Source organism: Macaca fascicularis, chromosome 17 (assembly GCF_037993035.2).
Source record: "Macaca fascicularis isolate 582-1 chromosome 17, T2T-MFA8v1.1".
NCBI classification, from domain to species: domain Eukaryota; kingdom Metazoa; phylum Chordata; class Mammalia; order Primates; family Cercopithecidae; genus Macaca; species Macaca fascicularis.
In genome coordinates, this window is record NC_088391.1 from 14,962,372 (window position 1) to 14,980,733 (window position 18,362).

The following is an 18,362-nucleotide window of genomic DNA, read 5'->3' on the forward strand; positions in this document are numbered from 1 at the left end:
ACAAGGTTGCCAAGACTTTTCAAAATGACTGTCCTTACCATTGTTGAAAGGACAGTCATTTCAACAATGATGGTGGAACAACTGGATATCAACAGGTCAAAGAATAAATCTAGTCTCCAACCTCACACCCTATGAAAAAATTAATTCAAAATTCATGAAAGACCCAAATGTGAGAACTATAACTATTAGAAGGAAACATAGTTAAAAATCTTCATGACCTTGAATTACACAATGGTTTTCATAGATATGGCACCAAAAGGACAAGCAAAAAAAAAGTAAATTGATAGTCATCAAAATTTAAAACTTGTGTGTGTCAAAAGACATTCATTTACAAGATAGTGAAAATACAGCAGCAGAATTGAAATCAGTGTATGCAAATCAAAAAGAGTCTAATCTCCAGAATATAAAAGTAATCCTTACAACTCAATAATAAAAAGACAAATGGCCCAATTTAAAAATGAGTAGAGGATATAAGTAGACATTTCTCCAAAGAAGATATACAGATGGCCAATGAGCACATGAGAAGATTCTCAGAAATGCAAATCAAAACTGCAGTAAGATACCACTTCATATTCACTAGAATGGCTATAATGTTTAAAACAGACAGTAACACGTGTTGGCCAGGATTCACAGAAATTGGAACCCTCACACTTTGTTGATGAGAATGGAAAGTAGCACAGCCACTGTGGAAAACAGTTTGGCTGTTACTCAACAAGTTAAACATAGAGTTACCATATGACCCAGCAATCTCATCCGTAGATACATCCTCAAGAAAATTGAAAACGTATGTTCACAAAAAAACTATTCATAATAGCATAATTCCTAATTGCCTGTAAGTGGAAACAACCCAAATGTTCATCAACTGGTGAGCTGGTAAACAAACTATGATATATGCATAAAACAGAATATTGTTCACCAATAAAAAGGAATAAGGTACTGATACTTGACATGGATGAACCTGGAAAATATTATGCTACCTGAAAGAAGCTAGACACATATTGTGTGATTCCATTTAAATGAAATGTCTAGAATAGGAAAATCCATAGAAACAGAATGTAGAATAGTACTTACCAGAAGAAAGGAGGAAGAGGAAATTGAGATTAATTACTAATAAGTATGAGGATTTTTACAGAATGATAAAAAGGATCTAGACTCACATAGTTCATGGTTACACAAGATAGTGAGTATACTAAAAACCACTAAAGTGTACATTTTTAAATGGCGAGGATTTTGTTATATGAAATATATCTCAATTTTAAAAATACTTTTTAAAAATTAGTGTGAAATGAACATTTATAGATAACCATAATTTTAGATAGTTTATCCCTGAGAGCACAGCAACTAAGAAACTTACAATGTATGCATGTCAGGATAAAATAAGAAAATCTCATAATGACAAAACTATACAAAGATAAAAGTATGCAAATTAATTGGTAAATCTACATAGAACACATATGTGTACATCTACATAGAAATTGTCTTTAGGCCGGGCACGGTGGCTCAAGCCTGTAATCCCAGCACTTTGGGAGGCCGAGACGGGCGGATCACGAGGTCAGGAGATCGAGACCATCCTGTCTAACACGGTGAAACCCCGTCTCTACTAAAAAAAAATACAAAAAACGAGCCGGGCGAGGTGGCGGGCGCCTGTAGTCCCAGCTACTCGGGAGGCTGAGGCAGGAGAATGGCGTGAACCCGAGAGGCGGAGCTTGCAGTGAGCTGAGATCCGGCCACTGCACTCTAGCCTGGGTGACAAAGCAAGACTCTGTCTCAAAAAAAAAAAAAAAAGAAATTGTCTTTATAAAGGGCAATGATATGTAATATGTGAGTTTGAACTCGACAGTACTGGGCAATAGCTTGTAAGTTAGAAGGAATTATTACATAATATTGTTGTAGAAGAAGCTTATGATATTATTTAACTTCATACTTATTTAAGTTAACTATACCTGGTAAAAGCCCAAGCATAGCAATGAAAAGAATAGAATAAATACATTTCCAATCAGTAGGGAGTAAAAAAGATGGAATCAAAACTAAATTTTCTATCACCAACCCCTCTCCACCCCAATAAAAAGCATTAAAAAACTGGAACCAATGGAAGATTTTTAAAGTATTGGGCTAGAATTAAATACATTATATATCAATAAGCACAATAAATATAAAAGGACTGATTTCCAGTTAAAAACCAAATTTCTCAGATAGGATTAAAACTCCAGGTGAGTTCCATTTACTAAAGGCATACCCAAAGCCAGAAGAATGTTGAAGGTAAAAAGGTAGAAAAATATATACTGGGCACTAATCAAAAAACTAAGCTGACATAGCTATATTGATATTTTAAAAAATATTTCAAGGCAAAAATTGTTAGTGAAGAACTAAGTCATATGGTTAAGAAAAGTTGAATTTTCTTAAGATGCTACCATCCTAAATTCATGTATTTCAAATAAATAACCTCAAAATGTGTAAAGCAAAAAGTGATGAAACATCAGGGAGAAAATGACAAATCTGCCATCTTTGTGGAAGATTTCAACACTCCTATCTCAGTTATCAAAATATCCAGCAGACAAAAAATTCAGTGAATATATACAGGATTTGAATAACATAATTAGCATTTGATCTTATTGATATATAGAACTTTTCACCCAATCATAGAGAGTACATATTATTCTCAAGCAAACATGTAACATATGTAAAATCTGATCACATGATTCAGGGGTCCCCAATCCCTGGGCCACAGACTAGTACCAGTCCTTAGCCTGTTAGGAACCAGGCAGCACAGTAGCGGATGAATGACTAGCAAGCGAGCCAAGCTTCATCTATATTTATAGCCTCTCCCCATTGCTGGCATCACCGCCTGAGCTCCACCTCCTGTCAGTTCAGTGGCAGCATTAGATTCTCATAGGAGCATGGACCCTATTGTAGAACTGTGCATGCAAGGGATATAGGTTGCATGCTCCTTATGAGAATCTAATGACTGATAATCTGTCACTATCTCCCATCACCCCAGAGGGGAACGTCTAGTCACAGGAAAACAAGCTCAGGCTCCCACTGATTCGACATTATGGTGAGTTGTATAATTACTTCATTATGTATTACAATGTAATAAAAATAGGAATAAAGCACACAATAAATGTAATGTGCTTGAATCATCTCGAAACCATCCCTTTCCATCCACTTTGGCCCACAGAAAAATTGTCTTCCACGAAACTAGTCCCTGGTGCCAAAAAGGTTGGGAACTGCTGACATAGTTAGATCACAACACAAGTCTTATCAGATTTTAAGAATTAGTGTTATAAATACCATGATATCTGACCAGTGTAAATTTAAATTTGAAAGCGAGAACAAAAAATTATATTAAAATATTCTCATTACTGCTAAAGAATTTTGAACATTTAAATAACTTATATTTCAAAGAAACATAAAAAGTATTTAGACTAAACAATAATAGATATACTAAATACAACAACTTGTAGAATGTAAGGAAAATGAAACTTGAAGATAAATCTATTTGCATAAAAGCTTATTACTTGAGAGAAAAGCCTAAAATTAATGAACTAAATCTCTAACTGCAAAAAAAAAAAAAAAAAAAAAAAAAAATCCAAGTTAGGAAAATGACAGAACCCCTTCACAAAGTAGAAGAAAGCTGATAATAATGAAGTCTAACAGAAATCAGGGAAATAGAAAAATAAGATACAGTGGAGAAGATTAACAAAGATAAATGTTTATTCATTAACTAATAAGAAATGAGCAAACTTCTAAGATTAAGAACAAAATAAAACAACACAAATAGTGAACACACAGAATGAAAAGGAGACAGAATTATAGCCAAAACTAATTAGAAAAGAAAATGAGACTGCTATCAAAACATTATACCATTAAAATTACAAATTTAAATGAAACGAGCAATTTCCTAGAAAATATACAACTTCCTATAACTGAATAAGAAGAAACAAAACCCTCAATAGTTCTTTAAGTATGAAAGGAAGTTAATCAGTAAAATTTCTTCCTGTAGAGAAAACTCTAAGCCCAAATAGTTTACAGGATAGTCTACCAAATGTTCAAGTAAAACACTGTTCCAAACTTACACAAACTCCTAGAGATCAGAGACAGGGAATGATCCAGAGTGTTCATTGAGGCCTGTGTAATCTCAATTATAAGAGCAAACAAGACGTGTGGGAGAAAGGAAAATCACCAGTCTCCCTTGTGAATATAGAGCTGTAAGTTCTAATAGAAGTATTAGCAGAACTCAATTCAACTGTGTATAAAAAGATAACATGTATATGTGGGGCAAACTGGAAGAGGGTGATGAGGGAAGTTTATCCCATGAATGCAGGAGTTGTTCATCATTTTAAAAATTTCTAAAAATGTCATTCATTTATCACATTAAAAGTGAAAACCTTTATGATCATCTTAGTAGGTGCAGACATCTAGTAAAGGTCAGTAACATTCATGATTAGAAAGAATACTCTTAGCAAATTAGGAGTAGAAGAGAATTTTGAACTATTTTAATTTAAAAAACAGTATGTATAGAAAACCTGCAGTTTTATTTATAAAACTCACAAACAAGCAATCTGAACAACATATTGCTTTGGCATATATACATATTTGAGATAAAATAATTTGTTAAGGAAACAAGAGACTGATAAACACCAAGTGCAGCCGAGTGGTTTATTTATTTATTTACATATACTAGTTTTTTAAGTAAGTGAGCTTAGGATAGTAAAGACATTCGTGTAGCCTCTTAAAACCTGAGTTAAAAACAATTTGACTGTCAAAAAGAAATACAGATTTTATCTTCAGTCAAAATTCATTTTGTAACTTTCCTTAACAGCCTAGATGTAAGACTGAGGAAGGAGACCAGTGTGTTAACCCAGTGTTACGTATCTTTAACTCCAGTGCAGCAGGTAGATCAGGAGTTAAGTGAAGGTGTTGGCAAGAGTGGTTGAAACATGGAATTGTGAGATCCCAGATGGATGCAAAAGGAAGTGAATTTTTAAGCACAAGAGGAAAGAGAGCAGCAAGGATAGGAGATCATGATCTGAGAGTAGACTTAAAGCATGAAGATTTGTGAAATGAAGCTACTTATGGCCATTGGATTTATTTGCTGAAGTGAGGGAGATTTGAAGATCTTTCAAGTTAACTAGTCAAAGAATTGTGCGCTGCTGTGATCAGTGTTTTCCATGTGGGTAATGAGGTCATTCAGAATGGTGGCAAGAGTCATAGAAAGATACTTTCTCCTCTTGTAAATAAAACAGGATAGATCAGTTGGCAGAACTCATAAGTGCCCAAGATAGGGGAACAGACTTTGGAAAACTGATACAATTTCTTTGGTGTGTCTGAGGACAGGAGTCTTTTGTTACAAAGCCTCCACCCCCACCGCCATGCCTCTTTGCTTTGCTAATCCACTGCTTTGCTCCTGGGAATGATATGTATTAACCAGCCAGACCATGTGCCCTTCCCTTCCTGCTGTCTCCTGTTAATCTATTTAAGTTTTGTGATCTGCACTAATTGGCACATATTAGATTTCTTCCTGGCTTTCTTCAGCCTTCAGCATGCACTAGACAAAGCCATTGAACGGAATATTCTAATATCACATCTCTTCTCTCTTTTGAAGCCTCTCTACAAAATGTAGGTTGATAATATGATCAAAAGTTAATAATCAAAGTTTACATGATTTTCTTTTTTAGCTTATTTTAATTTTCCATTTCCCTCAGTGATTAAGACTGTATGCCCTCCAACATCATTTACAGAGGAGTTTTTATCTTTTTTCCTAAGTATCGTCATGCCTAACAGATTTCCATAACCTTTGTATTCTTTTAATAATTTGTGTTGTGGTTAACTTTTAGATGGAAAACTAGACAACTTTCCCATTAGAATGTGCCTATGTCCCCCTCAAGAGATTGGAGATATTACTGCTCCATGCTTCTAGGAAATATCTGCACCTATCCTGCTGCTATGCAAGATTTTACTGGTGCTGCTGTCATACTGTCAGAACCATTCCCACTGGTCCTAGAGTGACAGAGTAGTTATTTAACCTAAATCTCATCAAGGAGTGGTTAAATCTATGTCCGAGCAGACATGGATTTTAGACAGATTTCTACTGAGAACTATCGTGAATTCAGTGTTGCTCAGTATTTACATTACCACCCTAAAATAAAGGAACCATTCACCTGTCGGTTTTTATAGAAAATGCCACAAAGATATTGCAAGTAATTTGGTGGAAAGATGAAAACTTCATGTTTTGTAATTCAACCTTGATATTAGAAAGAACAAATAAATTCAATATAGTCACGCTTACCTCAAAGACATATGTAGGCTTTTAAAATTATATTTAAACAATAAATTAGAAATATCAGAATATATAATGATATTTTGTTTCTTCTGCTTATATTTATGTGTCAGTAAAGAAGAAAGTTTGCCACAGGTAGACATGATATAGTGAAGAATATAGAAGGAATTACTAGGACTCAGTATTTAGTAAGTACAGAAATTAAAACAAAGTTAAATCTATTCCCATCTGATTTATATTTATGAAAACTTGAGCAAAAAAAGTTGATGTATTTCATTAATGAGCAGTGAAAATAAGTAATGCTGTTATTGAAGTAGTACTTCTGATTAAAATCCCCAGAAAGAAAAAATGTACTATGAAGGAATATGAGAATTAGAATGAAATGTAAAAAGGACATAGATAAAGGAACTGAAACTACTTCTTAAGCTTCCCCTTTAAGGAAAGCCCAGAAAGACTTGAGGGTAGCTTTTTAAATATTATTTGTGTGTGTGTGTATGTTTTTAACATACAGTAATTACTTTTTGCCAAAAAAAAAAATTGAGGAAGACTAGAAAAGGTCAAATCATTGTTTTTAATTGACACAGTGAAAAACAAAATGATATTAATTGTTATAATCAATATTATCTTCCCCTCCTCTTCCTCCTCTTCCTCCTCCTCCATCTCCTCCATCATCATCATCATCTTGTGGCTTAAACCAGTAATCAGTTTTTTTCTTTCTCATGATTCTCATTGCCTGGGCTCAGCTAAGCAGTTCTCTCTGGCTCCATGTGGAGCTGTCTGGGTCTGCAGTGTCCTGAATGTGACTTACTTTGGGCTGAGACCTCATCTAGGCCTGAGAGCCCGAGCACCTCTGTGCTCTTCAATGTGCTCCATGTCATGTAGGCTTCTCTCAGGGGAGCAACAGAGTCCAGAAGAGAGTTCAAAAAATGTCAAAAGCTGCCTGGCATCTTAGTCCTAGCTTCAGGAGTCGCATAGCATCACTTCTGCTGTATTCTGTGGCTCACAGGAAGTCACAGGGCAAGTCCAGATCAACAAGGAGTAGCAAAAGTCTCCATTTTTTAATGACAAAGTCACACTGCAAAAGAGAGCATGTGGAATGAGAAATGTTGTTGCAGCCATCTTTGGAAGTAATCTCTGCCACGTGTTACAAAAGAAGTTAGAAGAAGCTCCCTGTGTGTACATGTGAAAAGATATCCAAGATACATTGCTATGTGAGAAAAGCTGGGTAAAAAACAGACTGTATAACGTACTAATAATTATCAGTGTTAGGAAGTGAGGGAAAATAATATATTTGTATTTTATTTGTATATTTTAGAAGTCTCTGAAACACACCCAGGCATAACAGTGGGTATCTGTTGAGGTTGAAAATTTGGCGACTAGAGGACATAGTGAGAGGCTTTTCACTGTAAATGTTACTACACATTTAAAAACTAATTCAAATCTTCTCGAAAAGTAACTTCTGTAGTTAAAAAATTCGGTTCTATGGTTGAACTTTAACTGTAGTTCCATATTAGAATTTGGAATCTCAGCATTTAAAAGAATTTAGATGTCATTTAGTTCTATCATTCTGCATTATTTAAAGTAAGAATCTACATGGTTTATCTGAAATTCAAATTTAACTGGGTATCCTATATTTTTAAAAATTTTATTGAGGTACAATGTAAAAAAAAAAATAAGAATCTAGTCTATTGATTTCCTAAAGTGTAGTCATTGAACTTATCTGTGAAAAATTACCTCTAAGATAGTGAGTTCTGTTGCATAACCATTTTAAAACACTCCAACCAGAATTTTTTATTTTTAAGTAACCTATCTTAATTGAATTAACTGAGTTGCTGATTCACAAGACACACTATTTAACAGAGGAATTGATACAACAGTTTTATGACATCTTTCTATATTTCACATTTTATTGAATCATAATTTAAAATATATTAGTTTTATATCTAGCTTTATCTAAAACATATATTTGAAATACTGCAATCTGATTATTGAAAAAAATTGGACTAACCAAAGCTATTAAGAATAATATTTCTAAAGGTATTTTTCTTTTTAGATTACTGTGCCATGCTATGAAGGACCATATAGTTCGTGTTGCAAATGAAGCTGAGTTTATTTTGAACAGACAGAGAGCCGAAGATGTACATAAACATGCAGAGTTTGAGGTAAGGTTTTGGGAGTACACTAAATTCTGCATTTCTGTTATAAGCCAAAAATCACCTATCTGTGACCTTACATAAGAATGTTTTTTAAAAGGAAAATTTCACTGAAGGCATTTCTGTTCCTGTTTTTTAAAAGCTTTAGTAAATGTCAAACACAGAGTACTAATTTATTTTCACCCCATTTACAGCATGAAAACATTCCTTCTGCCCTATATGTGCCTAACCTTTTGGTAGACTGAAGTTACTCTAACCTACTCAAGAGTAAATGCAAAAAATAATTTATAATGCAACAATTTTAGTTATTTTAAGCTAGCAGATATTTACACACCAATAGGTCGATATGAGTATATGATACAGTTATATGAATAAACTCATATAACATTCAAAAAAATCTTTCAATTTATATGTTTTATGTATAACAGTTATTAATTATTTCAGTTTATTCCATTTACAAGACAAAATAGGTTCCAGAAATATTTATGCGCCCTGGTGTTTGGCTTACCTTGGGCTTGAAAGTAATAAATGACCCACCAATTTATTCTCCTGATACAACAGGCTAACAAGTATGGTGTAGCTGGAAATCAGAGCCCACAATTCTAGTTTTGATGAGGTTTTTATCTCAGTAAAGCAGCTCTGTGAGTCATACACGTTGATAGACTGTGTCTAGTGATCTCTGACCTGGCTAGCTGAAAAGCATGAGACAGGAAAATAGCCGCTGTTGCTTTCAAACACATGACCTCTGCTTCATTCGGTCAGAAGAGGCACGAGACAAGCAGGCACTTGTCTTGTGAAATTGCAGCAACCATATTCTGGAAAAGATACCAGATATTTTAAACTTCAATAAAAGTATAGTGATCTTTAAGTGTCTATCAAAGTGAAGTTTCGTGGTAGTAAATAAGATTTGGAATCTCAACTGAATTCCCTGCAGGATCAGTTTTGAGTGTCTGTACTTCCACTAAGAAAATCAAGATATTTTGTGGGGATATAAGCAGATCAATATTTGTTATGTGGAAACATTTAAAGTAGATTTTCAAGTGGTTGGATATTAGTTATGAGCTTTAACACATGTTTGACCAAGGTGACATTAGACCAAGGGCAGTTTCTCAACCGTTTTCGTTGTTGTTATCGATTCCCTAGGAGTCCTTTTAGACATTTTGCCTAATTGGCCACTCATCCCAAAGAAATTTTATAATACCACCCATAGGCTGCGCATCTGTTTTTGTACTTACGTACATTTGTGTTTTATGTACTGAAATAACAATATTTGTATCCCCCACGCAACACACACCAATTTTTCACTCTTAGGAATGAGATTACCCTCATTGTGGGTCAACTCCCAAGGTGATAAGTGGTTTCCGAGGACACATGAAAACTTAGTGTTTTTTAGATTTTATATACATAAAATATAATATTAATGTAAATCTAATTTTGATTGTATGCCAATGTTATTTGATGATTGTACCTTATTTTTTTAACCTGAATGTTTCTATCTCTTCTTTTTGGGTTAGAGCTGTTGATGTGTGTGCGTGGTTTACACAAAGATATCCCTTTTAAATTGTAAAAGATTTTACAAGTCAGGACATTTTGCTAGAACTTTTTGAGGAATTTTTCTATCCCACATATCAGCCTATAATTAGGAAGAAAAGTATATTTGATATTAGATGGGTACTTCACAGTTAAGTTTTTTTAGTTAGCTACTGTAATTGTTAAGGAAGAAAAATGAAAATTTAATTTTACTCTCCAGTGAACTAATGAAATATTAAGCTCATTACTGAGGCAGATCATTGTACTAATTGGTGATTCCCTGTACAAAAAGATAAATTGGAAAATGAATTAATCCTTCTTAGATTACTGTAGGGTTATTTCTCCAGAAGAGATTACTTGTGGTAGTAGTGTATATCAATAGATAATGGGAGGAATATGTTCAAGTGCCTTCCATGAAATAGATTTTTGCATAGTAATGATGAATGTGAACTAGTTCTATTTATTTTATCAGATGTATGAGACTTTTTTCTTCCTAGTTATATTACTTGTATTACAAGTTTATTAATGTTAAAAGTTATAGTCACACTACTCTGCATTTATTGTAGTTTTCTTTATAAAAACTACAATAAAAAGAACCAAATTTATAATTAATGTTCCTCTTCATATTTACATGAAATATTTTTAATACAAAAAATGATCCATTGATCAACAGTGTTGCTAACAAATGTAAGAATGAATACACGTCAGATAGCTGACATGACAACTGATAATTATGGGAAAAGGGAGGTAAGAATAAGGTTGTAGTTCTCGTGAAACTGTTTGAACATATTACATTTTAAGAATGTGGAGAGATCGTAGAAAAAAATCTTGTCTCAGCTCCTCATTTACAAATATGAAACTGAGTACATTAAAATATATGGAGTTTGTGTATTTTGTGAATTAAAATCCAGGTCTACTGAATTCCTAAATGACTACATTTTCTTCTATATCACATTACCATTCATGAAATGGAAAACTATAAATTAAGTGACAGATTTTTGATCCATATGTAATTATCAGCAACATGCCACTTATTTTAAGTGAGATATACTGTATTGGCTTGATAAACAAGTAGGTTTACATTCATAGTAAATATTTGTGCTTCTAAAATACATAAAAATTAGATTCTCAGAATTGGAAGAAACCATAAGTCTTTAATTACTTCAATATTATTCAAATTATTTTACATGTACTTTGGAAAGAGCACTTTTTATATTTGAAAGGTGACAATATGTATTCTTTAGAACAAAATATCAAAAGATTACATTGAGTTTTAAAAAATTGAATTCCTGTTACCCTTTAACTTAGATGTATGTCATCCTTATACGCAGTAAAAAGTTTATTATTGTGCATCGTTTGTATTTCTTTATAGTCACAGTGTGCCCAGTATGCTGCTGATAGAAGAGAGGAAGAAAAGATGTGTGACCATCTGATCAGTGCTGCAAAACATCGAGACCATGTAACAGCAAATCAGCTGAAACAGAAGATTCTCAATATTCTCACAAATAAACATGGTGCTTGGGGAGCAGTTTCTCATAGGTGAGTTTTAATAAATTAGAGTAAATAACGATTCATAGGTTAATTATAATAGTTGGTAATAAAAAAATGGCTACAAATTTAAAAGTCATTTAAAAATATAATTTAAAATATAAAAAAATTAATTGAAATTTTTCCTGAAATCTTTAATAATTCTTCATCAGAAGAGTTTAAGGGAAAATCTAAACTTTTTATAGTAGCTGCAATGGAAGTTATGTCTACTTTATAATAATATGCAACATAATACAAAATACGGTTAGGCAAGTATTTTAGTCTACTGTCTTTCATATGTAACACAGATGTTTAGGTATAAGAAGTGACTCTTTTTAAAAAAGAATCTTTTAGAGTCAACTCGTCCTATTTATTAAAGTTGTATCATTCTTTTTTATACAGAAGCATATATAAGCATATACATAGATAAGTAATATGTTCTTCTAAAAAGTTTTCTTTCGTAATTTTCTATTCAGTCTTACCAAGGGAAGATTTTCATCTCAAAATATGGTTGTTTATGGTAATGTAGTACAACTAAAACTAAAATTTGGTTGTTTATAAATCACAAATGTTCTCCCTAAAGTTTTGTGGACATACAATTATTTTTGTTGTTCTTGTTGTTGTTATCTGTACAATGAAGTTTTCTGGAAAACTAGTAGTGAAACAGGTCAGTATATTTAGATTGCTGATGTTCTTCCTTTTATATTTTTATTTTATTTGACCCCACTAAATGTTTCTATTAAATCTCTGTTTGGCAGAGTTTATTAAATCTCTGTTTGACAGAGTTGGCTGGTGAAATGTAAACAGGACACTACTAAGAAGAGCCTTGGTAAAAATGATTCTGTTGACCGGGTGCAGTGGCTCATGCCTGTAATCCCAGCACTTTGGGAGGCCAAGGCGGGTGGATCACCTGAGGTCAGGAGTTTGACACCAACCTGGCCAACATGGTGAAACTCCGTCTCTACTAATTTATAAAAATTAGCCAGGCGTGGTGGTGGGTGCCTGTAATTGTAGCTACTCAGGAGGCTGAAGCACAAGAATTGCTTGAACCCAGGAGGCGGAGGTTGCAGTGAGCCAAGATTGTGCCACAGAACTCCAGCCTGGGTGACAGAATGAGACTTTGTCTCAAAAAAAAAACTGTTAGTTAGAGAAAAACACCTAGAATATGAGTAGGATGGTATTTAACCAACTTCCTGGGATTATGAGTGTAAGACAGATTTTTTTAAACTTTATTATTTTTGGATTTAAGGTAAAATTATATGTCTTTAAAATAGTCAACACTTAATATTTATCATAATAATAGCAATAACCCATGACCTCTAACATTTATTATTTGTTATGTGCTAGGTACCATACTAAGAACTTTACATGGATTATTTCCTTTATCCTTGAACATCTTTATTAAGGGTGACATTGAGGTGTTCTCCATTTTACCAGGAAAAACCTGAAGCTGAAAGAGGTTAAATAAAACTTACATAGTATCACACTGCTTGTACAAATAGAGGCAGATTGTATCAGTCAGGATGCTCCAGAGATATTTATATTCATTAAATAAATTTATTTTAAGGAATTTGTTCGTGAGATCATGGGAGCTGGTAAGTCTGAAATCTGTAGGACAGGCTGGCAGGCTAGAAACTCAGGCAAGATTTCTGTGTTACAGCCTTGAGGCAGAATTTCTTCTCCAGGAAACCTCAGCTTTTGCTAAGGCCTTTGGTTGATTGGATGAGCCTTTCCCACATTCTTGAGGGTAATATCCTTTACTTAAAGTTAACTGACTGTAGATGTTAATCATATCTACAAAATACCTCTACAGCAACAGTTAGACTAATGTTTGACCAAACAACTGGGCATTATAGCCTAGCCAAGTTGACATAAAATTTAACCATTACACACACTAACAATAACCTGAGCATTTTACCATCTACAGACCTTGTCTCCCTTTTGTGTTATCTGAATTGGGTTTATCTCTTAATACTTAACTTATATGTAGTCAGGACTGTAACATTATATTGCTAGTAACGCAGCTGGTATGATTCAGGATATTGCCTTAGCTATATAAAGCAGTACATGGTTTGGGTTTTAATTATTTCCTTATGTAATTAGAATACAGCTAAAGGACAGTGACCTCTGTAGTAGCAGTCATGTGGTATCATGTCAGATGCGTCCTGTGCTAGCTGGTCAACAATCTTTCTGACCTCTCGTTAGACTGACAGAAAGCATGGCCTGAGCCCTCAGAAGAGCAGGCATCTTCTTTCCTGCACATTAATTTCTGCCAACTATCTGAAAAAAACCCACAATGTTTTTATGATCATTTACTAACGGTGTCACTGAACTCTAAACCTTTAAGCATAGGTTTTGTTCTGTTTAATCCTCCTTAGTATTTTATTAACTAATAGGGCTCAGCTAATATCATTGGACCTCTTCTCTTTTCTGTCTTATTCACTCTCTAGACAATTTTATCTAGTCCCATAACTTAAAAATACTCCTAGTATGTTGATAACTCCAAAATTTATTATTGCAAGTCCAGATCTCTCCCATCTCCAGGTCTGTATATTCATCTGTCCACTTGGCATCTTCTACTTGATTATCTAATAGTCATCTCACACCTAACATATGAAAACTGAGCTTCTAATATTTTCTTCCAAACCAGTTTCTCTTCTATTTTTCTCCATCTCAGCCAAAGGCAACTCCATTCTTACTGTTCCCGAGGCCATAAATGTTGCTCCGTCCTTGACTGCTGTTTACACATCCCACACTGAGCCCTTCAGCAAATCTTACTGACACTGCCACAAAACATATCCAGCTTTGACTGCTTCTCACCATTACCTTGGATCACCTTAGTCCAAGCCATATCATTCTCACTTGACTTATTGTAACAGCGTGATATATAGTCTTATTTATATATTTCACTTGACTTATTGTACCAGCATGATATATAGTCTTTCTTTTTATATTTTCCCCTGTCCTCCTAAAGTCCATCCTCAGCACAACAGCCTGAGTGACTGTTGTTAAAATGTAAATCCCTCTGCTCCTGTGCTTAGAAATCTCCACAGCTGTACTATGCCAGACTGTAATCACTAGTCATGTGTGGCTATTCAAATTTAATTAATTATAATTAAATTTAATTAAAATTTTGATGCCTCAGTTGCACTAGCCAAATTTCAAGTACTCAGTAGCTACATGTGGTGGCTAACATAGTAGATATCACAGAACCTTTCCGTCATTGCAGAAAGTTCTTTTGAACACTTGCTGCAGAGGTTTACCATTCACTGAGGGGAGAAATAAGATCTCATAGTGACTTATTAGGCCCTACATGGTTTAGTCTCTGTTAACTCTTTAACCTCTCTCCCAGTACTCTCCTCTTGGTTCTTTTTGTTATGGTCATCCTGGCTTCTTTCTTGCACGTCATGTTTGCTCTGTTTAGAATACTTTCGCAAACTTTTAGATTTTCTTCAGGCATTAATTCCAAATGATACCATCTCAAAAAAAAAAAAAAAATCCTTCTCTAGCCACTCTGTCTAAAATTGCACTTCTTCCTTCAAATATTTTATATTGTATTTCCCTGCTTTTCAACATCTATTACTTTGATACTTAAATTTCATATATTATACTTAAATATTATTTTTATTGTTTTGTTTTCCAATAACATGTAAGCTTCATAATGGAATAGGTTTTTTGCTCTTTTATCCATAATTGTATCCCCAGCACCCAGAATAAGCCTTGATGCATAGTAGGTACCAAAAAATTTGTGAACAAATTAATGAATAAATACTTTGTGCATGCCCTTTTTTTGTCAGTGACAATACCTATCATGGAATAATAGAAAATAAACTAGTTCATTGGGAATAATTTTATATTTTATTTATCTTTATTAAATGCCAAAAAGTACTTATCCCTGCATGAAAGCAAAGTGTTAGAGCCAGCATCCACCTAAAACAGTTGTTTACAAATCCAGTAACATTTTACATAGAAAAATTTATATATTCTAACTGGGCTCACAAGTTCCTCAAAAAGACAAGAAAATGTTTTAACAGCAAAAGTTACTTTTGAATGCTGTTATTCTGTGAATGTTACAGATTTGGTTTTTATATAAATTATCAACTTCTATATATTTTACAGTGTATGTTTCTACTACAGAATAATGCTCTCAACTTGCAAATGCAAGAAAAATGTGTGGCCATATTTTGCAGGCTAATCCAATGGGATTAATACAATTGTGCATGTAAGAATATTTATGTCATACTTAGGAGTAACTGAAAAATATTCTTCCATAGTAGAGTGACCATTGATTTTTTTGTTTGGAGTTCATCTTACTGAACTTCTAAACTGTATTTGACAGTCTTCTATGAACTCTATTCTTCTGACCTCTTTTGTTTCACTGTTACATCTGACCTCACATCCTGCCATGCATCTTCTCAGCCCATGGCTCACTCCACCGCAGCCACCCTGGCTTCTGTCTGTTTTGTATACAGGCCAAGCACTTCCTCCTTTTGTATGCTGTTCCTTCTGTATGATATACTCAGATAGGTCTTTGCACAAGTGTTTCCTCATTAGAGTGACACTTCTCTGACCATTCTATCAAAAATTGCACACCGCATTTTTCCCTTCGTCACTCCCTCAATTTTCAATGCTTTACTCTTCCTCATAGCACCTATCACTTGACATATAATTTACTGTTTAAGTATTGTTTACCTGATATTATGGACTGTCATTTACTGGTATATCCCCAGTGCATAGAACTTTGCATATAGTAATTGTTCAACACGTAATTTAAAAATTAATGAATCCATGAAAGTTTCCATACACATGTATCATGGCACCGTGTGTAGATGGCATGTAAGCTAGGTTTGATAAAATAATCTTTCCACATAGAATTTGAGCTTTATAATCAACATTAAGAGCTCAATTACTTTCTAGCTGTGTGACTTGTAAGCTATGTAATCTCGAACAAAGAGGTATTTTTGTTTTTCTTCTTTTTTGTTGTTTTTTTAACTTTTAAGTTCAGTGGTACATGTGTAGGTTTGTTACACAGGAACACTTGTGGGGTTTGTTATATAGATTATTTCATCATCCAGGAATTAAGCCTATTTTCCGTTATTTTTCCTGATCTTCTCCCTCCTCCTACCCTCCACCCTGTTGTAGGCCCCAGTGTGTGTTGTTCTCCTCTATATATCCATGTGTTCTCATCATTTAGCTCCCACTTGTAAGTGAGAACACATGGTATTTGGTTTTCTGTTCCTGTGTTAGTTTGCTAAGGATAATGGCCCCCAGCTCCGTCTTTGTCCCTGCAAAGGACATGGTATCATTTCTTGTTATGGCTGCATTGTATTCCATCATGTATATGTACCACATTTTCTTTATGCAGTCTATCATTTATGGCCATTTTTGTTGATTTCATGTCTTTTGAGCAAAGATTTTCCCTTCCTGATGCTCACCTTTTCTCATTCAGAAAATGGAATGAAAAGTTTCTACTAAATTGGGTTATGTTAATATGAAGAAGTGAAATATTGTTTGCAAAATGCTTAATATAATGTCAGAAACAATAGATATCCAATGCTTGTTAGTAGTCTCTTTTTTCTGTTAGTCTTTTCTTTGCAAAGAGCCTTTTAAAATTTTTTTCTGTCTGCTTAATCACTCTTTAACTTCTAATATATAGTTGTAATGTATTGATTTTATTCATTTTATCAACAGATAATTCTCTTTCTTTTAATTGAGATGGAGTCTCACACTGTCATCCAGGCTGGAGTTCAATGGCACGATCTTGGCTCACTGTAACCTCCGCCTCCCGGGTTCAAGCAATTCTCTTGCCTCAGCCTCCAGAGTAGCTGAGATTACACACACCCACCACCACGCCCGGCTAATTCTTTGTATTTTTGGTAGAGACGGGGTTTCACCATGTTGGCCAGGCTGGTCTTGAACTCCCTACCTCAAGTGATCTGCCCGCCTCGGCCTCCCACAATACTGGGATTATAGGAGTGAGCCACCATGCCCAGCCTCAATAGATAATTCTTGAGCTTCTATTTGTGCAAAACAGATATACTTTCTCCCCAACTGAGCTTATAGTCTAGTAGAAGAGATTGATATTGAATTAGTAATTATAGAAATAGGCCAGGCGTGGTGGCTGAAACCTGTAATCCCAGCACTTCGGGAGGCCGAGATGGGCAGATTACTCTGAGGTTAGGAGTTTGAGATCAGCCTGGCCAACATGGTGAAACCCTGTCTCTACTAAAAATATAAAAATTAGCTGGGCGTGGTGGCGTGTGCCTGTAATCCCAGCTACTCAGTAGTCTGAAACGGGAGAATCACTTGAACCTGGGAGGCAGAGGTCGCAGTGAGCAGAGATTGTGCCACTGCACTCCAGCCTGGGCGACAGAGCAAGTCTCCATCTCAAAAAAAAAAAAAAAAATGGAAACAAAAGATATAAAACGTTGGCAAATGATAGGAGAGAAAAGTGCCAGGTACTTTGAAGGAGCGTGTAAAACAGAGGAGCTTTATTTTAAACTAGGGAGTGAGGAAAGACTTGTTTGAAGGAGCTCTGTTTAAGCTAAGTAAAGAGATGAGTAGTGCATCTTTAGCAAAGAGTGGCGTGTAAACCATTCAGAAGAGAAATATTACAAAGACTCTGGGCTTAAAAAACAAAATGAACAAAAAGGAGGGTAGTTTGTCTGGAGCCTAGTGAATATTGGGTAGTGGCTTGAGTGGAGACTGGAGAATAACATGAGCCAGATGATTAAAAGTCCTGTTTGATCATGTTAAGGATTTGTGACTTTATCCTAAGTAGCATGAAAAGCAAAGAAGGATTTGAACAGGTGAATAACATGATCTGATTTATGTTTTAACAACGTCTGGCTGTTATATGAAGATACATATGC

General features: G+C 34.5%; 1 protein-coding gene across 8 annotated transcripts in view; it reads left to right on the top strand.

The window, feature by feature from the left end:
* NBEA (neurobeachin) overlaps window positions 1-18,362 on the top strand; it is a 741,630-nt gene that overhangs the window by 398,804 nt on the left and 324,464 nt on the right. For all 8 annotated transcript variants that reach the window (XM_005585622.4, XM_065533144.2, XM_065533146.1 and 5 more), the window contains 2 exons: window positions 8,334-8,442; window positions 11,336-11,502. In XM_005585622.4, the coding sequence (XP_005585679.2) occupies window positions 8,334-8,442; window positions 11,336-11,502 (276 nt within the window). The remainder of the gene's footprint in view (window positions 1-8,333; window positions 8,443-11,335; window positions 11,503-18,362) is intronic.